This window comes from Callorhinchus milii, unplaced genomic scaffold, assembly GCF_018977255.1.
Source record: "Callorhinchus milii isolate IMCB2004 unplaced genomic scaffold, IMCB_Cmil_1.0 Scaffold3, whole genome shotgun sequence".
NCBI lineage: Eukaryota > Metazoa > Chordata > Chondrichthyes > Chimaeriformes > Callorhinchidae > Callorhinchus > Callorhinchus milii.
In genome coordinates, this window is record NW_024704744.1 from 71,391,545 (window position 1) to 71,414,670 (window position 23,126).

General features: G+C 41.0%; 2 protein-coding genes across 2 annotated transcripts; one reads left to right on the plus strand and one right to left on the minus strand.

The window, feature by feature from the left end:
• Positions 1-18,736, minus strand: LOC103179216 (serine/arginine-rich splicing factor 7). Its single transcript, XM_042333132.1, has 10 exons — positions 18,686-18,736; positions 18,286-18,415; positions 11,448-11,628; positions 8,470-8,646; positions 7,477-7,551; positions 7,313-7,390; positions 5,361-5,402; positions 2,141-2,218; positions 1,533-1,571; positions 1-382 (listed from the first exon to the last, which is right to left on the minus strand). Exons 1-10 carry the CDS (start codon positions 18,734-18,736, stop codon positions 328-330), a joined length of 906 nt encoding a protein of 301 aa, XP_042189066.1. The 3' UTR covers positions 1-327.
• LOC103179218 (ADP-ribosylation factor 6) lies at positions 18,659-22,415 on the plus strand. The gene is made up of 2 exons (XM_007894371.2): positions 18,659-18,859; positions 20,884-22,415. The coding sequence occupies exon 2, from the start codon at positions 21,416-21,418 to the stop codon at positions 21,944-21,946; it is 531 nt and encodes a 176-aa protein (XP_007892562.1). The 5' UTR covers positions 18,659-18,859; positions 20,884-21,415; the 3' UTR covers positions 21,947-22,415.
• The last annotated feature ends 711 nt before the right edge of the window (positions 22,416-23,126 follow it).

Sequence of the window (23,126 nt, forward strand, 5' to 3'; positions counted from 1 at the left end):
TAGGACGACTCATTTATTTCTATTTCCAGATACAAAAAAAGCAATACATTTCAACTTGGATGAGTGGGATATTAAAACGAGGGAAAAAATGCAGGTTACTGGATTTAGTTGTCTACACTTAGATGTGTTCTTTCAAATTGGTCTAGATATCTGTCCTACCCGTGCCATGTTTTTTCCACAAGCGGAAAAGAAAGTTTGATGGGAACAAATTTAGAAACAAGCCCTTACATTTAAATCAAAACAAGAAATCGCACACAAAAAAAATCCCTTACAACTTTAAAGAATGTAAACAAAAACTATTATTTCTAAAGATTCGCTTTTCAATCTTTAGTCATTTCTGTCAGGACTTGCACTTCTGCGAGGGCTCCCAGATGGTGAGTGACTGAGGAGAAGAATAAATAGATATATTGAATACAAAGTATTTTTGTGCAAAAAAAGTACATTTCACATTCGGTGATTACACTCAAGAAATATTTCCTGACCATGAATGTTGGCAGGTACCTTGCTCAAAGGTCCACTGGCAATAACCACTGCTTGGAGGTGATATTTCACAAGGAAACTGGCAGTGAATTTGTTAACTCTTTTTTTAAAAAAAGCAGACATTAGAATACACAGCACATAAACAGGCCATTCGGCCCAACTGGTCTATGCCGGTGTTTATGCTCCACATGAGACTCCTCCTGCCCTTCCTCAACTAAGCCTTCAAGCATAACCTTTATTCCCTTCTTTCTCATGTACCTGTCTAGCTTCCCCTTAAACACATCTGCTATTTGCCTCAACAACTCCTTGTGTTAGCATGTTCCACATTCCCACTACTCTGTGTGAAGAAATTTCTTCTAACTTCCCTACTACATTTGATCTATTTGTGACTATTTTATATTGATGGCCCCTGGTTTTGGTCTCCCCCACAAGTGGAAACATCTTCCCTATGTCTACCCTATCAAAACCTTTCATCATTTTAAAGACTTCTATCAGGTCACCGCTTTACCCACCTCTTTTCAAGAGAAGATTCCCCTGAGTGGGGAGTCATTGTGCCACATAATGAGATCAGTATTTCACAAATGACAAAGGTTAGCAATAGGATACCATTTATATCCCGTGACTTGTGGTTTATCCTGTTCATACCAATTATTACACTGAAATTAGGTTATGTAAAAACTGATGTGCAGCTTGCAGTGACACCAGAGATTACTTACTCCTTTCAGTATGTGTCGTTTTTCCCTGGAAGGTGAAAAATATTTTGTGGAAATATGAGATGGCAGAAAATATATATAAGGGCAAGAGTGGGTCAATTTCACAAATAAGGATTAGTTTACCCTCCAGTAAAATAAATCTTACTCAAATTAAGAAGGTGGTCAATCAAAATAGAAAACGAAAGGAATGGGATTAAGTTCTCAAATCTGAAATTGCCAGAAACCCAAATAATTCACACATTATACAACATACTTTAATAATAATCCTTGCATTTGAATAATCCTTTAGCAAGTATGAATGGTAAAGACAAAAAGTGGAACAATGATAAAATTCCTTACCTTCGCTTTGGTGAAAGTGATCTGGATTTCGATCGGCTGCTTTTAAGAAAAAGCCCAAATTAGACATCAAAAATAAATAAATGTCTTAGAAACATTTGTACTCAAGAGAAGGAATGTCAGTTCTGAAGGAATTATATTAGCAGCAGACACCAAGTCAGAGGTAAAGCTCCCTCTCAGTCCCTTAAATACTAGCTCAAAGGAATGTTTTTTTGCCTTGGGACTCACACCACTGGATTGAAATGGCTACCAAACTAATTTCACAGGTGACAGAAGGTTTTGTCACACTAAGTAAGATGCAAAATAAGATGAGTGATAATAAATAATAATAAACAATGCACTAAACCTACTCCATCAAATAGTCTCAGACAACCCACCAATGTGTTTTTGCTCACAATTCCCTCTCCTACCAGTAAATTATGTCATCTGTGCTGCTGTTCACTGTTGGGAGCACCAACTGAGACAAAAGTAAGCAGACGGTAGGTAATCAATCAATCTGTACTATTCATTCCCACTTGGTAGTCCAACAAGAGAGACATTAACAGATGACACAGCACAATTCTTGAACTCGAGGAAAAACTGACAATTTAAAAATAATATTTTCCTCATACCTTCTTATTGGAGATTTAGACTTGGATCTTCTTACAGGGGATCTTCGTACAGGGGATCTTCTTACAGGGGATAGAGACCTAAGATATAAAACAATACTAAATTGTGATTTACTGAAATTGAAATTTCTCATATGTAAAACCTGCATTCAGCAGGTGAAAAGTATTGCATTCACATCACAAGCATGGTATAGTTGTATAGCTTGCCATCACACATTCAAATAGAAACCAGCGTTTCTCCTAGTGCCCTGACCAATAGTCCTCTTGGCAAATTGATCATTCACCTAATGGCCATTTGTGGAACTTTGATATTCATAAAACACCTGCTGCATTTATCTATAACTACTGTAAAGCACTTTATGTTTATACTTTAATGCAGACATTTTGGGCATTATAATGGACGCCCCATTGGGTGGTACCAACAGATATGTATGGACACAGGTAAGGAGGGAAAAATCCAAAGGAGTTCCGAGGCCACTCAAGCATATCCTTGCTCTGCATTGCTAGAGGCCTGGAAGTAAATCACCGACCCATCAATCACAGATGACATATCCAGAGGAGTGAGATTTCATGCCTTTTTATAAACCGATAAGAGATTCTCTCACAAGCCAGTCGATAAAGGTATTGATTGACGAACAGCATAAACCTTCATAAAATGCAGTTTGTTCTGAGTAATTTCAGCTAGTTCAACGGTGTAAGGTGCCAGCTCGGTTCAGTTGGTAGTATTCCTGGCACTGAGTTAGAATGTTGTGGGTTCAAGTCTCACACTGGATTTCAGTCTATTCTGATGCTCCACTATAGCACTGGGTGAGTGCTGTATTCTTGGAGGTGTTGTTAAATTGAGATCCCATCTGCCTGCTCTTCAAGTGGATATTATAGATGCCACTACACATTTGAATAGCAACAGGAGTTTCTCCTAGTGTCCTGACCAGTAGTCCTCTCGGTAAATTATTGATCATTCATCTAATGGCCATTTGTGGAACTTTGCTGTGCATAAAACAACTGGCACATTTGTCTATAATGATTACTGTAAAACACTTTGAGACATTTTGACAAAGGGCATGGTAAAATAAGCTGCTTTCAAACGTGCCTCAGATTCCTGGGGTAGAGGGGAGAAAAGGAAGAAAAATGTCTGCAAGTATTTTTGCCTGATCACCATCTAATGCCTCCATTGAAAGCATGCCAGTTTATACATCAGATGCAGGGATTAAATAGCCTAACAATTGTGATCCCAGATCAGACATGAAAAATAGAAATTTACTGGTGCTACTATTGTGTATGGAATTGTATCCAAGCACAATTGGTGCCTTCAGGGAAGGCACAAGATGAAGAGGAAAATTAGAAGAAAAACTAAAAGATAACCTACCTGAAAGGTCATTCTTATTCTTCAAATGACAACATCCTCCACACTGCTGAGTTCCAGCACCAAAAAGTACTTACTGCTGGGAACTTACAGAAACTTAAGTGATGCCCCTTTCAGATGTTGACATCAAACCATCATGAAACATCACTACATGATTCCTCCCATTGCTGCACCCTAGAAGCACCACCCACCCAATAGCAGTCAAAGTTGTTTTATTCCTTGACCGTCAATAGGAGATAACATGCCATTCATCCAGGACCAAAGGAGGTGGAAGGATGGGAACACGTGGAGGATGCAGTCATTCAAAGACAATGTTACAAATCTTTTTTCCATTCAGCATTCTCCACACACCACTGGAGACTGACCAAGTTGTCATCCTTGCAAAGAGGAATGAGGAATTTGTGAATGCAGACTGTAGCTACATGTCATTTAACCAAAGATATCACTAATCTATAAAATGCTTGCGGTGCACAATGAGGGCACGGGAGAATGAAGGCAGAAAACATGACTAATGAAATGGGTAAGGATCACTCATATAACACAGAAAGATTCACAGTTCAGAGCTTGGAGGAAGCTACCCCTAGAATGACTAAGAATGAGCTTTTAAAGCACCTTATTGAGTCAAAACATCTCAAAGTGCTTCACAAGTAATCTTGTCAAGTCATTACTTGTAAAGTACATCCAAAGATGGCTCTTAGGCATCTATGCACCATCCAGTCCTAAATGAGCTCAATTTCTTTTGACCCTTGACTTCTCATTGCTGACTGGGAAATGAAGGTACCTGCTACACTAGAAAGCCACCTTAACCCAATCAGCTCTTGGAAGAGAAGCACAGCTGTAAGTGCTGGCTGGCCCTAGCATCAGCACCAGTTGAGGATGATATGCCCTGGACCCTTTCCAGAATCCACAGTGAAGACTGCAACTGGTGCTAATCTGTCATGTTGGGCAGTGTGGGGCTGGCAGATACCTTCGGTGACAGAACTGCAGGTCTCTTGTTCCCATCTTTTTCCTTCAGATGTTATAAATGTTTGGAGTGTTGCTTCGAAGAGAGACATCATAGACAGTGATCATGTCTGTCTGCAATAATGAACGCTCTAGTATGCTTTACGCAGCGCTTAAAACAGGCTTGGGTTGATAGCATCAGTGTTGGTCAGTGCCGTAACAGCTGTGGAGATTCAAACGGAAAACCATTACGGTACCAAAAGGTGTGAAGAGATGAACTGTTGCAGTGCAGAGCAATGCAAATGAGGAATTGTGAAAAAATTAAAGCAAAACTGAATATGCAAGATCAATGAATGGCAAAAAGTAGGATTGAAGCAGTTGGAAACAAAAGCTGTGGGGTAAAATGACAAATTGTAAAAGATGGAGTTTAGGCAGTAGCATGGGGGAGCAGCAGTGTCTTCTCCAGTAACAGGGTAAAACTGACTGTCGTTGGGTGGTGGAGTGCTTATACAAAGTGCAGGGACAGGAAGAATCACAATATCTGACATGAAGAAATCACAAAGTCTTCCAAGGATGCCACTCTATAAGTACTTACCTAGTCCCAGAACCCAGTGTTGTGTGGAGGTTGCTGAATTAAGAATGAAAATATGACATCCTGTGCAAAATGGGCTTCACCTTGCTCCAGGCATTTGGCAACCCCATTGCAAGTCTCTAGATAGGAACTTAATTTAAAGAACTAGGGCCAAATGGTCAGCATGATTATCCAGCTTGCTAATATAACACAACTAGCAGAAATACTTCATATACGTTTGCATATGTTATTGCAGGAAAGGCATTTAATTTATAAAATTAAAAAGGTCTCTGGAAAGAAAATATTGACCATGAGGGTGAAGATAGTAGGGATGAAATTAAACTAACCTGCTTCTTTGCCTTGAGAGAGATCTGGATCTTGATCTAGACCTATAACAAAGTAAAATTTGCACATGAAATTTAATACACTACAATTTGCAGGATTAAGTAATAAACTGGCATAACCACTGAACTCTTAAGTAAATGTTACTTTTTCAGATAGAAAAAGTTGTCAAATTTTTGCTGATTTTGCTACAACACAAAGTAGCTGCTGCATTTGCCTATAAATACATTTCCTACACTTACAGGAATTGTGAAGCACTTTGAGATACTGAATGTTATAGGCACTATATCAAGTTCAAGGATTATTTATTGATCTTTCCACAGCCAGATGTTACAAAGAGCAAGAAACCATACAATGGTTAAAACGGATAAGGCTAAGTCTATGGAGCCCACCTGTCACTCAGTCTATTTGACAATCTATTTGGTCTCTTCTAAGATGAGAAGTTTAAAAGGGACTGCGCTAAAAATAAAGGCATTGCATATTTTCTATCCTTTTTTAAAAACAATATTATTCCTTTTTTTGAATCTAGATATCCAATCACTACTACTTTATAATCAGTACAAGTGTTCGGAAATGTCGAAATGTATCGGTTAAAAATGCAGGTAAGTGAGGCAACATTTAAACAATAATATCTGTGCTATAAATCAAAATCTTGAATTAAACTGGGAAGATAAACCACATATGGATACTTTCCATTAATATTAATTGTAATATTTTAACCCAATTGTTCTTGTTGGTCAACTGACAAAGTATGCTTGCATAGGCAACACATTTGACCGACCAAAATTATCTTGTGGTGGTGGATTGGGGAGTGAAGAGGTTGGAGAGGTAAAGAGGTGCCAGGGAGTGAAGCAATTTGAACACAAGTGTGAAGATCTTGAAGTTGATCCATTCGGTGATGGGGAGCCAGTGGAACCTGGCAAGAACTGGTGGGATTGGGGGTATGGAGTTTGATCCCTGTAAGTATGTGGTGGCAGAGTTCTGAATGAACTGGATTTTTTGAATAGTGGGGGGACCAACGAGGAGTGTGTTTTGAGTAATCCAGGCGGGAGGTGACAAACGCTTGCACAAGAGCTTTGGCTGCAATTGGGTTAAGGGACGGTCAAAGGCGGGCAATGTGGCAGAGGTGGAGGAAGGCGGTCCTGGTCAGGGACCGGAGGTGGGGCTGAAAGGACAGCTGGGGGTTGAACCGAACGCTTAGACTGCGCAGTGGTTCGGTGAGTGTGAGGGAGAGCTCAGGGAGGATGAGGAGTTTAGATCTGCAGGAGTGAAGATGTTCACAGGAGCCAAAGAGTATGGCTTCTGTACAGCTGCAGGAAATTTGCACTCATTCAGTCCCTGATGTCTGCCGGACAAGCTGATAGAACATTGGCGGACCTGGAGTCAATACTGGAGGAGTAGATTTGTGTGTCATCCACATACATGTGGAAATTTACCCTGTGTCTGTAGATGACATTGCCGAGAGCTTATCGATTAGGAAAAAAAGCGGGCCAAGGATTGAGCCCTGGGTACCCTGTAGGTAACCTGGCGGGGGGAGAAACCATTTGCTGAGATGAAATGGAGGCGGTTGGTTAAGTAGGATCGAACCATGCAAGTGCTGTCCCATTAAGGTGGATGAGGGAGGAGAGGCGGTGAAGGTCGACTGAGTCAAACGCGGCAGAGAGATCCGGGAGGACGAGGAAGCCCTTGTTAGAGATAGAGAAAACGTTGTTTGGGACTTTGACAAGCGCGCTCTGTGCTGTGGGCAGAGCAAAAAACAAGACTGCAGGGGCTTGAGGAGGTTGGTGTGACCGAAGTTGACCTGCAACAATGCATTCCAGGACTTTAGCTAGGAAGGGTAGGTTTGAAATGGGACGGTAGTGTGAGAGATTAGAGGGATCAAGGGTGTTGTTTTTTTTTAGAGAGGTGTAACAATAGGAAAAAAGAAAGAGTAAAAGCACAGAAAATGCTCACTCACCTTGACTTTTTCGGAGTGAATGACCGAGATCTTCTTGGAGAATACGACCGGGACCTCCGAGGAGAAAAAGATCTGGACCTGGATGAAACAATATTTTTGAATTGAAAGCATTCAAAAACCAGAATCCAATTAATTCCAAAACTTGATCACATGAATGAACTCACCGTCTGCCACGGCTACGGCTGTTTGAACGGGTGTACCTTCTTCCACGCGAGGGTGAACAAGACCTAGATCTGGACCTAGTTTAACAAAAGAAAGCCTGGTCAAATAATGCCATTTCAGCATGCTGTCATTGGAATACCTCTGCTGGAATCAAAACAAGGTTGCTACAATACATTTGTGTCTGTCAGTTTGAAGATAACTTGGGACCCTGTATATATTTTTTTTGTTTTTAGATTAAATCTACTTAATGTAGATTCCATTAAAATTACACATTTTAGTATTTCGTGCATCAAAAAAAAACACTTGTAAGTGGTACATAAAGTAAACCTTGCAAGTTTGCAGGTCAGTCCACCCTCTTTGGACCAAGGTCTAGCAGATCTAGGCGATCTAGAAGTATCTATCAGACCATCGCAGCATCTAGATGTTCTTCAATCTAACGACGATCAAACTGACAGCCAAATGAGCCAAAGTGAGGCTTGATTGACGCAGGAAGTTTGTCTATGAGGGAATGCAGTCAATCTGGCGTTCCTCTAGAAAGGGGCCCAATTGAAAGCCAATTTACAGCATATCGGCGATCACCTTGTCTCATTCTCAAACTTTTTCTGCCCTCAAAAGAATCTTAAGGTGAAGCTAGTTGTAGCAGGTTCTCGAGGGGATCTGGCCTCATGCCAATCACCGTATGCTCTAGATGCATCATAACTGTTGGATTTGCTAGATGCCTCAGCCTGAAATCATGAGGCTCACGACATTCTGAATCACGGTGACTGACTCAAACGAAGAAACCTGAAAGGTTTGGACCAGGTGGATCATTAATATTCGAAACATTCACATTGAAACTCAAAAGTTAAAACAAAAATTGCCGAAAGACTTGTTTAGCACTTAAATGATAGCAATGATAAAGCACTGAATTTCTTTAATATATAGATTAAAAATGCTAGAAATTACTTATTTAAATATTTAAAACAAAAAAGTAATTAAGATTTAGCAAAATATACCTGCTCCTTCTGCGTCGGCTATAACGGTGACAGTCATAAGCATAATGACCTTTTTCCCCGCACTCATAGCATCGATCATTTGGATCAAAGGGGCGGCGTGCTGGGGGCCGCTCAAAGCGAGAACGGCGTGGCATTCCAGTAGACAATTCCGCTCGAACACGTGAGCCACAAATTACCCTTAAGTTAAAGAAATTAGTCTTTACACAAAGCCAAAGACTTTGATACAAAAACACACTCACAAATGTACAACTACATCATGCCTATGGCTACAAAATCACTCATCCCATTCAAGCTTGGATATATTGACCTTCAATTTACATTTTCAATGCTCCCACACTTTTATTTTTGTTTACATAGAATGAAACCTTTCAGTTAGTTAAGCTTCTACCCTTAACGCTTAGATAGCTGCTCGCACAATATGTTCAATACAATAAATCAGGCTTGAAAATGAAGGAACAATGGGTTCTGTTCATATACTCCTTTTTTATTGCTGTAATACAAATACATTAGATATTACACCCCCAATGCAATAAGACAAGTACAACGATGGATTTATAAAACAGTTTATTGAGGCTGCTTGTCAGGGTTTTGTTGGATACAGTGTGTATCATGAGGGACCTGCTAGAGTTATATCAAAAGGGAAATAGAATATTTGATTGAAGAATCCAGGAAGACAAAGTCTTAGTAACTCACAAAGAAACAAAATACATCTGCCATCATAATGAACCAAAATCACCTTAATACAGGCAAGTTCATATTCATCAAGCTGAACTGAAAGACACTGCAGTACACCTAAAAAAATAAAAAATCTTGTATTTTTGTAACGTTGATCGCATTGAAATATCTCCAAATAATTACAAGTGCAACGGCTGGTTTGGTAGCTAAACGCCATAGTCATTTGAACCAATAAAGTCATACAACCAGCCATGAGGTGAATACGCAATGGGAGAAAAACCCACCTTCCCGTTTCAAACAGTACCATGCTAGTTTCAACATCTATCTACCCTCCAATGGTGAGCGATGAAAAAGACGAATTAAAATATACAAGACAGAATCAAAAATATACTAAAGGGCACAAATTATGAGGATCAGTAAGGCAAAAGGAAATGTACTGAGTGGGTTGCAAAATTCTTTGAAATTGATGAAAATGAAATGCCAAAAGCTTGACCAAGAAGTAGTAGTACGGTTCATTGAAGAGATAATTAATCAGTTTTTCAAACGGTCAAATTATGGGACTCAAAAGGGACCCAACATGTTTGTTGTAGTTTACCCATGGCAAATTGCTTAATGACAGATATAGGACAGCAGAGAGGTTCCCCAGGATTTAGTCAGGGTTGTGAAGGGTGACAGACTGGAGAAACAAGGAGGGAAATCATTGCAAAGCAACAATAGAAACAAAGGCCAGGAGAGAAGTGTTTGCATAGAAGGAAGAAGAGAACACAAATCAGAACTGTGGTTTAAGAGATTTAAACTAATTTAATTTGCCTATTAGAACAGCTGATGAAATGGTACAGTGGAAGATACGAAATACAAACAGTCCATAAAAGCATAGCCTATAACTCAAGTGGAAGATTACAGATCTCATCCATGCAATCCTCAGATGACATCCTCATACACCCCATTTTGTTATGAATTACCTCTCTCCGGAGACTACTGGCCACCATAGTAACATTTAAAAACTTTCCTGTATGGAAAGTGTTTAAAATTTACAGGAACATTTTTGTTACAGATCCTAGGTTCTCCATTATTTACAGCAACATCTTTGCCACAGATCCTACGTACTTCAATAGTGAGCCATACAGTAAGAAAGAATAACAGTTCTGTGACTCGTATGTATGAACTTTTTTTTAAAAAAGGGAGTGCGGAGTAAGTGTGATAGTAAAGACAAGTTCAAATCCACAGTTCACCTACACAGCAGGTTCCTGACCTCTGCCATGAAGTCAGGGGAAAAACAACTGAAGGCCTGTTCTTCCCCACAGTGATGGAGGAAAAGAATCCAAGCAAAGTCACTCCAAAACACCATCTACAATGCATTGTCACACGTTTACTGCCTGCTGGCTGCTGAAGTGGAACATAGAAACATGGAAAGTTTGTTAGCTAGAAAGCTCCCTCTTTTGAGTCCCTTTGCAAAATTAAGTTATTAGACCACTCAACCTGGGCTTCTTCCTCACCATACCGTAATATTCATAGAACAGGACAAATCCAAAGGGGGAAAAAATTATATTACTTAGTGTTGCTCTACCGATTATATGCAATAAATACAGCACTACTGTTGGAAAGGCATTGAATATGGCAGAAGAGCAGTTGTGCGCATTCTCAGTTACTGGACAGGCTTTCTGGTGAGAAAAATAGTGCCGATATGCTGGATGACATGACAGCTGCGGAAATTGTTTTCAATTTCCACAGTTGCCAGACCACATGAATGTTTTATAAAGGTTTGGTTACAGTAATGGCAGCTGTCACATGTCTCATCCATACATTATTGCATTTATTCCAATAAATAAAAAGTGTATGGATACCAAACACACCTGTCACACCCTCATATACAACAGCCTTGTACACTTCACACTTGACAACTGCCCATAATTTAAAGAGGACCTAAATCCAAATAGTAAAGTCACTTGTTCCATTAACATTCTTCGCCATTTAATTACAGCGAATGATCCTTAACTGTTTTGTAGTCATCTAATCAGAGCACACTATGTTCACAACTGGGCTATCTAGGTTCCCATAGATATCTATCTGTTCCTGCTAACTTTGGACATGCATTCTCATTTAATTATTGAAAATGTTGATGGGGGAGAAATGGACGAAAGACAAGATGCACTCACTCCAGGAGGTCTAAACAAGTGTGCTCTGATCAGACATTATAAAATAACAGCCAAAAGCATTCACAATAACTAAAACGAACTGTGAATAATGATATTACAACAATGACTTCACCATTGGGGTTCAGTTCCTCTTTAAAGTTTACTTACTTGCCATCCAAACCACGAACAGCATCTTCAGCATCTCGAGGCTCCTCAAATTCCACAAAAGCAAAACCAGGGGGATTCCGTGCTATCCAGACAGTTCTCAGTAGTCCGTAGTAGCTGAATGCACGCTCTAGTTCCCCTTTACCGGCACCTGTTCCCAAGTTACCTACATAGACCTTGGTTTCTGTTGAGATGTACATCAGACATCATTAGCGTCTACAAAAGAAAACACTAAGACCTCTTTAAATAACAAGACATGGAAGCTATAGGGATTCCATGTGTAGTAGAAACACACACATAGGCCTCATTGTGCAGTTTCAAAATAAATTCAGGTGTGGGAGGGAAGAGTAACCATGAACACAAATGTCAGCATGCAAGTAGATCTTGATGCTACAAAGGACAATGACATGATTTTTATTTCAACATCTGTGTTGATGCACTAACTCACTAGCAAAAGTTATTTATGATACTCATTTCAAAACAAAATTTCTGAATCGACTCATTATGAAGATATTACAATTTTCCACATGGACAAATGAACACCAACAATATCACTTTGAGATGTCGATGCTCAATCTCTACCAGCGGGAGTTTCAGTTGGAGCAGGAAACTGAAGGAACATGCAAGAAAGTGAACAGGCTGGAAACCTGATATTATGGAGTGGATATGTATTCTGGATGACGGAAAATAGAGGTATAAGAAATATATATATATTTTTTTGAATGGTAGGTTGGGGGTGATTTGGAATCATCTGCTGGTGAGCAGCAATATTTTGAAAATAAACTTACAAAACAGGAATCAGTACCGAGCATGAGGTGGAAGCTATAATAATAATAATCTTTGCATTTGATATAGCGCTTTTCACGTCGGGAGGACGTCCCAAAGCGCTTCACAGAACACACTGTAAAGTGAATTGACTGTATATTTGTGGGGGAACGCGGCAGCCAATTGCGCAACGCAATGTCCCACAAACAGTCGTAGATTGAAAATGACCAATTTATTATTGTTTTTGGTTTTGGAGGGATTATTATTAGGCTCTGTGTGGAGTAAGGAAACTTGCCCAAGGTTTCGTCTTCTGCCTGGAATTGAACTCAGGTCTCTCACTTGCAAAGCGAGTGCTCTAACCACTGAGCTACAAGACTCCAGGACTCCAGTACTTGTAAGGATACATAAATATAGCAGATACTTTCATTAAAAAAAACACTAACTGCATTAGGAAATACACAGCGAACTGTTGCAAAGCTCTATTTTAGGACCTAGATTGGGTGATATTAAAAGAAGGGAAAGTGTTTATGTACAGCATCCATAGTCTCTCTAGAAAATGCTGATGTGACATTATGATGTGATATTATGCTGAAGTGAAAGTTCCCAAAAATTTAAATTTGGCAAGGTTTCATTTAGTGAACCAATCAGAAGTGTACATTATGCAGATGCACACAAGGTAGAGTGGTTATCAGTTATGCAAAATAAATTAGCACATAGGTGGGTTGCATAGCTTATTATTGGAACATGAGCATCCCTGCAATTTCCTGATCCTGCCGATCACTGATGCTTTATTTCCTTTTATTTATTTGTTTTTTTAAAAAATTATTTTATTATTTTTATTTCCTGATTCTGCTGATTCCTTACCCCACCCCCCCGGACCTCCACCCTCAACAATCCCGACCCTCAGCTGGGGTCCGAAACACTGATTGCCCACCGCCTTGGGACGTATTCCTGACCTGTATACCTGACCTATACAAATGTCATTTTGTTGTTGTTACCTGAAAGAAATTGCTTTTGCTCCACCAACTGCCCCCCCCCCCACCCCCAAAAAAATTGCAATAATACTATTGCAGACCCCACACTAACCAATTCAGGAAGCCAAAAGCAACATACTAGAGATTTGCTTTTGAAAAACTACAATTATGAATACAATCTCTTTCCTGGCAATAGCAGTTGGAAGACTTCCTTTGGCCTTCAGCAACATACAGCGAGTGATAAAGTCGACTGGTGTCTCACCACATTGTTCGTGCTTCAACACTGCACCACTTGAAAAATTAGGTCAGAAACTGTCATACCCATATGCAATTTCTATTCATTCTGTTTTAAACGCTCAGTGATGTTACCTAGCATGAAGGGAGCTATATAAAAGCAAGTTCTTGTTGTTTGTATGCAGAACTGTCAATTAACTTAATATGGTTTAAAACCCATTTTGACCCAACTCGCTCCGAAATGTAAACAGCCCAACCTTTTAAATTGTTTTGTGACCTGCCTCACTCTATGCAATCATAAATCTTGCTTCCAACATTTCCTCATTGTGAAGTGCTCTGGTGTTATCACCTTCTTTCCAGGTGGTAATACAAAGTGCCAAGATCAGCAGTAGCCACAAGCCAAGTTAGTAGGCCTGGTAACAGCAAGTAGAAAACAAAAACTAGTTTAAAGTGCTTTGAGATGTACTCATAATTGAAAGGTACTATATAAAAATGCAATCTGTTGTAGGTTTATCTCCTGATACACAAAAATAATAAATTAGTGGGAAGCAAAAACCCAATCTGCAGAATTTGCCTGCAGTCTGGAAGATATGCTAAATCATCAAAATACTCCCATTCTCAGACCACAACCATAACCATACAGCACAGCCAAATGGAGATTCTCCATTATCCAAATAATTTCTATTGAGCTCCTTCCACAGATTATTTAAGGAATTGGACAATCAAACTTATATCCACACGTAAACTCATCAATGTGGAAATCCACAACAAAGCCTACTTTTTTAAAATAAAGATGGAACTATAAACACCATCAGTCAGCAGTTTTAGGAGATGAATAGAAACATATTAAGGAAAAAAATACTTTGGGCTTCTGAAAAAACGTCCATGCCCGGGAAATTTAAAAAAAATATCAGCAATGAATTTCAAAAGAGGGTTCCTCAATCATACAGACCTAAATAATCAGGCACGTACTGACACAAATATGTAAAATTCACCTATACTATTTATAGTTTCTTTCCTTATCTCCTAAAGGCATGCAGCTCTCACTGAACTGGAGTGCAGGTGCACAGGTGCCAATCCACTCAATAATTTTTAAATGAATGTGCCTCATCAAGAAATGTCAGCACTTTTTTTTAACAGGGAATGAATAAAAATAAAATAATCCTTACATTACAATCCAACAGCTTGGGACATTCTCCGAATGAGAAAGGCTCTATATAAATGTAAATTTGTACTGTATTTTATATAGCACCTTTCACATTGGGAGAACCCCTCAAAGCCCTTCACAGGACATATTGTAAAGTGTAGTGACTGTGTTTTGTCGGCAAATTTGTTGCCAATTTGTGTATAGCAATGTCTCACAAACAGCCATGTTGAATGATCAGTTTTGTTTGGGGGGATTGTTGGCCAGCGACACTGGGAGAAACTCCCTTTTTTTTTCCCAAATAGTTCCATGAAATCTTTAACTTCACCTGAGCAGACAGAGGAGGCTTCAGTTTAACATTTCACCAGAAGGATAGTAACTCCAATAATACCAGTCATGAAGACGTGATAAGGCACTATATCAAATGCAAGGATTATTATTATTATCATCATCACCCCTGATGCATTCTATGTCCCAACATGAGATTTGAACCCACAACCATCAGACTCGAAGGCAAGAGTGCCTCTGAGTCTGGCTGGCAAATGAAATGAAATACAAATCAGATCAATTCCATGATATCCATGCCACTCCAGCAGGGGGCTCTGGATATTAACCAGGAAAAGGAACTTTGGTTGATTTTTTTCCCATCAGATCCAGGGTGCTAATGTCTATTGTAGCACCCCAACTGCCACTTACAGTTAACTCTGCACAGCCCAGGAATCAATCTTTATCCTATCCTTTGTTTCAATTTTCCCTTCTGAAATTGGTCATTGACTTCCCACAGCAGAGATCAGGAACATGGGTGCAAGTTTAAACACAGGTACATTTTAATGCCGATCTTGATTTTTATTTCACACATCAGCGTGGCTCAGGGGGAGCACTCTTGCCTCCGAGTCCGAAGGTTGTGGGTCAAATCCCATGTCAGAACACGGAATTCATCCTAAACTGATGCTCCTGTACAGTGCTTGAAGTGTGCTGCATTATTGGAGTTGCCATCCTTCGATGAGAGATACACAAAGGACCAGATTCCAAAAAGCAGCTTAGTACAACAACCATCAGCCAAGGGCAATGAATACTACTGATTTTTGTATAACCAATTTCTTATCCTGATGATAAGCATGCTGAAACATTCATAATTAACTTCAAGACAAAGGAAAAACTGGTTCTTGTAATATGGAATTGGGTGAACCATTCGCTCCCATTATCAATTTTTTTAAAAAGTTATCTTTGAACATTAAAGTAGCATAGTTTCTCCCAAAATATATAACAGAAACTTTTTGCTACGATTTTGCAATCATGCAACAGCATCACATATATTGCTCTTCACCGATTTCCTCAAGACAGTGTTTCAATCGGAAAATAATCTTATTCGCAGTACTGTAAAGGCAACAATGAATTCTGAATCCTGAATTTTTCACTAAAATTGCCCTTGCCAATCACCAAATAAGCAATAACGTTCCAACATATTTACATTTCAAAAATAAATGAAATCTAAAAAAGTTACTTTAACTGCATTATGAGCATTATTAAGAATCCTGATGGCCACATGAATAGCATGAGCTATGCAATTAGAGTTTATTATGCAATCAGAAGTTTAACATACTCCAATTAAGATACGTTGGGAACCAACCAAGTTAAATAAATTAGTGGATGGGTGGACAATTGTTTATACTGTATTTCATTGAAAACAGTCACTCAAACACTCACATAAAATAATGGCAATTCTGTTACGAAGCAGTTTACATTTGTCACATCAAAACTGTAAGACTGCAGGAAATTCAAGTAGTCACTGAGAAATAAAATTGTTGTTATAAAGAAACTGATATGTATGAAATAAATACAAGCCTATAGTCTAATTGCAGGCTTCAGGTGACAACTTGAGCAAATTTATCCTTTGTTTTGACAATTGAACCCATGAATTAGAAAACCACTTTATAAATCACTGAGCATTCTTTACGCCATAAAACAATCTTATTACGCAAGAAAAAAAGGGTCTATATTCTTCATCTATCATGGTAATCTTAAGTTTTTTTTAAAAATAGAAACTGTCCCATTATATGACCTGAAGCGACACACCAAAACTAAAAATGGCGATAGTCCTACAAAACTGTCAATGGTAAAGTACAAAACAATCTTTTTTGGGTGCATCCGGGTACCTGACACATGAAGAAACCATCACCATACTTAAGAGTACCCAAATCAGACGGTGTGCCACATATGCATGCCACCTAAGCATGGAAATTTCCCCATGCCTGGAACCAAATGCTTTCTCTTTCTCCAGAGGGATGCACCCTGCTTACTTAATTCTGGAAAGTATTAAGTACAGGTGGCCAAGAGCAAAGGCTTCGGGTTCCCAGTGATAAACTAGCCAAAACCGCATAGTTTGTTATACGGAGAGCACTGTTTGGGATACTTCCCACTGCTTCCTCCACTAGGGCTTTAGCTTGCAGGGTTGACAGGATCTGAGCCCCAGTGATAAACCAGGATGAATGGGCTAACAGCAGTGGGTGCATTTGGCTCAGGAACCAGACTTCGGAGATTGCCCGAGAGAGTGACTGAATTCTGACATTGTCAATCGCAGCAACTTGGGAGCCAGCTCAGGGCTCAGGGCCTAGGAGAGCCCACTTACCTCCGCAAAACAGAGGATAGTCGCCGGTGGGTCGTAAAGTTATCATGGGCGAGAAGATTAAAACATTTCTTGAAAGAAAAATCAAAGGATTGTGACTTAATAGTAAAACAAAAACCGTCAAGAACACTGAACGACTCGGGCACAAGAGTCCTAAACTTTGCGATTATCTTTAAAGACAAATTCCCAATCACCTTTTTAACATCCGCACGAATTACTCTCCAGCACTAAATCTGGTTATTCTGAAAAAAGGACAGAGACTTACTCACAAGTAGGTGAAGCAAAACTGAACCCCTCTTGCACGATCCTCCCCCTCCCTCCCTCCCTCCCCTCCCTCCGACCGACCGGTCCGTGAAGAGACTCGCTGCCCTGGATTTTCCCGCCCGATTTCAGATCCACCGCGAAGCCCCTGAACAACGCGTGCGGCGGGGGTTAAGGGGAAGGAGCGCATGACTGCACCGACTCCCAGCCGCAACCCCGGGGTCTAAACGCCGCTCAGCTCCTCCAGAAGCGAGGAGCCGCACCTTGTCTGGCGGCACCGCAGCCCCCACTGCAAAGAGTCCGCGCTCAAACGCTCAGGCCCACCCCACCCCCCACCCAGAGAGAAAAAAAAACAAGTCGCCGCACGCCCGAGACGGGCAATAATACAGCTTAACTCGTTTAAAATGGCGGCGCTTGGCCTCACCGAGGACAGCGCAGAGGGTTGTGGATGGGGTCATGGGGATGGGGGGCGGGGGGGGGGGGAGAGAGAGAGAGAGGAGGCAAAAAAAAAGGGGGGTTACTGCGTGCCGCCCCTTCCTCTCCGCAAGCATCTGCTACAGGAACAAGCGCCCGCCATTACGCAGCGCCGAGCCTGCCATTGCTGTGCCGCCGCCGCCGCTTCCGCACTCCCCGGCGCTTCAACACACGCCGAGAGCGCCCGCCATCCCTCCTCCTCCTCCCCCTCCTCCTCCTCCACGCTCACTCCCCCAACCAGGACAGGACGAGAGCCTCGGGACTTCTCTTTCCGTGTTTCTCTCTCTCTCTCTCTCGCTCGCTCTCTCTCTCTTCAGCGCTACACTGCAGTAAAAGGGGGCAAAATCCTCACCTCCACCGTACCGGTTGTATCGAGACATAGTAACACACTCACTCTCCCCTCCGCTCCTCGTCCACCATTAACTGACAGCAACAGACCGCCTCTTCCCCCGTCCCGCCGCCACTGCGCGCATGCGCGTCTTGGCCAGCGCCGCTGTGACGGTGGCGGGGGGGGGGGGGGGCTTTTCTGGCGCCAACGTTACCAGATTGGGCGGTTTCACGCCTAATCGGGGCGTGTTTTATCTCGCATTGCGCGGGTGGGAAAAACAAACCCGACTTTGGGCGGGAGCCTATTTTTTTTAAAAAATATATATAATTTTTTTTTAAAAAAAATCGGAACCCTTTTCTTGATGTGGGTTTTTTTTTATTAAAAGCACTAACTGACCTAAAAGCGGCCACTCCGCTTCCCGCACCGTTGGGCTACTTTGGGGGCTACAGTTATCCGATGGACTTCGGGCGACAAACGCGCTTCCATTTCCCGATAAACCCGAGTGACGGGCGCGGGGGCGCGCGAGGAGGAGGAGGACAATGGAAGGCTCTCGGTGGTTAACGGCTGCTCCGCGTGAGAGCGCTCGCGCCAACCCGCCCTTCGCGTGACGTGCGTCGTTTTTATTTCGTTTAAAAAACACATAGAAACCTTCGTGGATTTTTTTTTACGCACACACAACACAACACGCGCACGCGCACACGCACAGGCTGTAACGCCCGTTACCAGTGCTGGCAGTCAAGTCCAGTCCAGTCAGTCAGTCAGTCAGTCAGTCCCTGTGGAAGCGTCACCTCCTTTGCAGCTTAACCTGCGCTTTTTTTTACGGCGGAGCAGATGGGCGCCAACGCCTTTCAAGCGTGACATCTGGAAAGCCACACACACATCACATCACACACATCACACACGCAGGTGACTGGCGTCTGACTTCATTTGCTGCCATCAAAGTGATAACGATTTTTGACCAACTTAACAGGACACCCCTTATAAATGATACATCCTTGCATTCAACCCAGGTTATTTTCACCGTTAGGTCTTTTGGTATGTAGGTGTACACACACACACACACACACACGGGCGCACACACATGTATATTAACAATATGTATAACATATATATATAATACATGTAATGTATATATAATATATATTAAAGCTATTTCTATTAGTGTTGGACGGCCCGCTTCACGGTACAGCCCTTTGGAACGCAAACGTTCAAAAAAAAAAAAATGTCACGGAATCGCAACTCTCCGGACAAGGGCGATGGGGTTCAAAACCGGAGCCTGACCCGCCGAGCGTCCCCTGCCACTCGCTGCCGAGTGCTCGCGTGCCAAGCTCGGCTCAGGCGGCCAAGAGTTAGGAGGAGCTTCCCAGGTTGGGCGCTCCACTCCCCACGCCGCGCAAGGAAACGCCGGGCTGTTGGGGAGGTGCTCACGCCAGTCCGGTGAAACGTTAAACCAAGTCTCCTCTGTCAGTTCAGGCGGATGGCAAAGATCGTGTGTCACTTCCCAAAAAAAAAAGAGTGAAAATTATGTGAAAATTAAATATCAGACATGAAAGCAAAATGTAACTTCAACTTTTTTGTTTAGACTTCGAGATGAAATGCATTGACCGGTGAAAAGTGTTGTTCCTTTATGCTGTTAAAACATCTTTAAACGGGGCACGTAGTTTCCAGCCTTATGTCTTCAACACTGTTTGCAGCCAAACAGAAGTTGTCTCTTTGGTATTGTTGCGTGAGGCTCATTAACCTCCCAGTCATATATTTTGGCATTTTGCTGTGAGTGCACCTGAAAATGTATGTGAAACGTATAATAGTCTTAGAATGTGAATTGAATGCATGCAACACCAAAAGTTATTCGGCCCATCGCATCCCTGTTGGTCCTGGCTCCTCCAATTGCCCCATTCTAGTCCAACCCTGTTCTTTCTCCAAACAACATTCACTAACATTTGTTATTCAGTTTGAACAGTGCAATGACGGGTAATAATATTGTACTTTGAGGGAGTTTTACAGAGAAATGTCCAAATTATGAATCAAATTACTACCTTTGTTGGAAGTCAAACGAGGTCAGTTTATCCACAGAGCATGTCTTCCCAAGTATCCAGATGTTAGCACATATTGCAAGTTTCAGTCACAGAAGCCATATTTATCTTCTGGGCCTACCTCTTGATTCAAGTGGCATCAGTCTGTCTGAACTGGTGGCACTTCCTCTTCTAAATCAGACGTTTGGGGGTTCAAGCCCCACGAAAGAACTGACATGATCTTGGCTGATAATCCAGTGAAGTGCTAGGAGAACAACTGAATTGTTGGAGCTGCCGTCCTTCGCATGAGATGTTAACCTGAGGTCCCATCTGCTTTTTTAGGTGGACATTAAAGATCCTGTGGGATTATTCAAAGATAAAATTTGTCATTCCCTGTATGGCTGTTTCTGGGATACGTCCATGGGCAAATTGGCTGCCATGTTCAACTACAATTACCCAGTCACTACACTTTACAGTACATCCCGTGAAGTACTGTGAGCCATTTCAACTATGTGATAAAGTGCTATAACAAATGATGGCATTATTACTGTTATAATTCACGGTATATTAAGTGGTACCAGCACTGAGAAAAGGGATATAGTTTTCCATCTTCTCCAGCAGGTGGAGTCTGTAGGCCTGAGCAAAGCCTCAAGGCGATCAAGTAGAAGAGAGCTAAAGATACGGTTCACATCAGTTAGACTTTACTTTTATTCAACTAAACAAGGTAATTTGGTCACATCACCTTATTAACTCTTACTAAGGATCTTAATTAACCACTTTAGCTGAGAGATTTTCTAAGGTTTAGAACCTTATCTTCAACTGCAGAGATGAGAATAGATTAACTACTATAATTTGAGTTGTCAGACGAGGGGGAATTGTTTCTGGAGTCTTTGCTGAAAAAAAGAAAGTGAGAAGAAAAGTGAATGCAACCCATCTTTCAGGCCTGGCCATTTTAAATTTTGGCAGGGCTGGCCATTTTAAATTTAAGGATTGCTGGAGCAGTGAAAAACTTCTACTAGAAGATTGATCAGTACCTAACCTGCAGTTTGTTTTAATGGACTGGGTGGGACAGGAGTGGCACCGCAGTTCTATCAAGGTTTGCGTAGCTTTAGCCTAACTGTTGCTGGGAATATACTTTTTACTGAGTGAAGAAATGGGCATGCTGGTCACAAAGATTTTTGGAAACAAAGAAATGCGGATCCTGATGCTTGGCCTGGATGCAGCTGGGAAGACCACAGTACTTTATAAGATCAAACTGGGACTGCCAGTCACCACAATCCCAACTGTTGGGTTTAATGTGGAGACAATGACATACAGGAACATGCGTTTTAATATTTGGGATGTAGGAGGTCAAGACAAGATTCGACCCCTTTGGAGGAACTATTACACAGGGACACAGGGACTGATCTTTGTCGTGGACAGCACCGACAGGGATCGCATTGATGAAGCCAGGAAAGAGCTTTACCGTGTTATCAATGACAGGGAAATGCGGAACGCCATCATCCTGGTCTTTGCAAACAAGCAGGATATGCCCCATGCAATGAAACCTCACGAGATCCAGGAGAAGCTGGGATTGACTAGGATACAAGATCGCAGCTGGTACGTGCAGCCATCCTCTGCAACTACTGGAGATGGGCTCTATGAAGGATTGACCTGGCTACGTTCTAACTACAAGTCACTTTGAAGACAGAGTTCAGCTTCTTCAAACACAGAATCCATACTGAATGCATTCCAGATCATCCCCTTGTATTATTGTAATTTAAGTCTAAACCATCTTGCAAGGTGGACGTGAAAAGTCTTCGCCCTCCCCGCTGCTATTTCAAAGAAAATCTGAGTATTTCTCCTAGTTATCTGGGGCTATACAAAACTAAAACCAAATAAATTGGCTGTTATTATTTATTATTATTCATTATTGCTTTTAGGATGCAGGAGGAGAAAATTAGCTGCTGTGTTTGCCTCAATAACATTAACTTCTATTTTATCTCATTTTGTAATGCACTTCGCAATGCTTGCTTTGCAATATACTGTATATACAGTATGTTTTTAAACGACAAGTGTTTCTGAACTGTTAACCTTTGGGTTGCAACAGTAGAATTGTGACAGTGTTAAAAAGAGGCTTATAACAATGTAACAGAAATTGATATTCCTATGCCAAGGACATAATGTGACTTGGTAAATATGGTCTATCTGTATGTGAACTTTGAATGGATTTTAAAGGTTCCTTTTTCACTGTTAATACTAACAGCTACAGTTTTGTTATATGTTTATACATTAAGCATTATATAATATTAGGTTCAGTTTAGAAATGCAAAAGTTATCCAGGTATTTTAGAAATATGTCTGCTAATTATTTTGACGTTCATTAACATTCTTTAATCAAATCTTTATTCAAAAGAAGTTGTAGGTCTACTAGGCCTGAATAATCTTTCTAAAAAGTGAAATGCTGGGAACTATATGTATGACTGAGTATTCGGCTAAACAGTAATATTCAATACAGTTTGCATTTAGTTTTATACTACTGTTATCATCTCATACACATAATATATTGTATATATTCTAATATTTATAATAGTTTATATGTAATTCACACTGATGGTTAACCCAAGTACCTCATACTTTGTAAATAAAAGTTAATCCTGACTACTAAATTATAAATGTTTTGTTGGTGAGATGCATTGTTAAGTATATTGAATATTTCTGATTAATATTGGCTGGCTTCATTAGTAGCATGCTCACCTAAGAGTCAGAAGGTTATGGGTTCAAACCCTACGTTAGGACTTTGAACTCACAGTCGAGGCTGAGCCAAGTGGGTCCGCAGGGCTGATGACAGACCAGCTAGATTGGCTCATCAGCAAGACTTGGAGG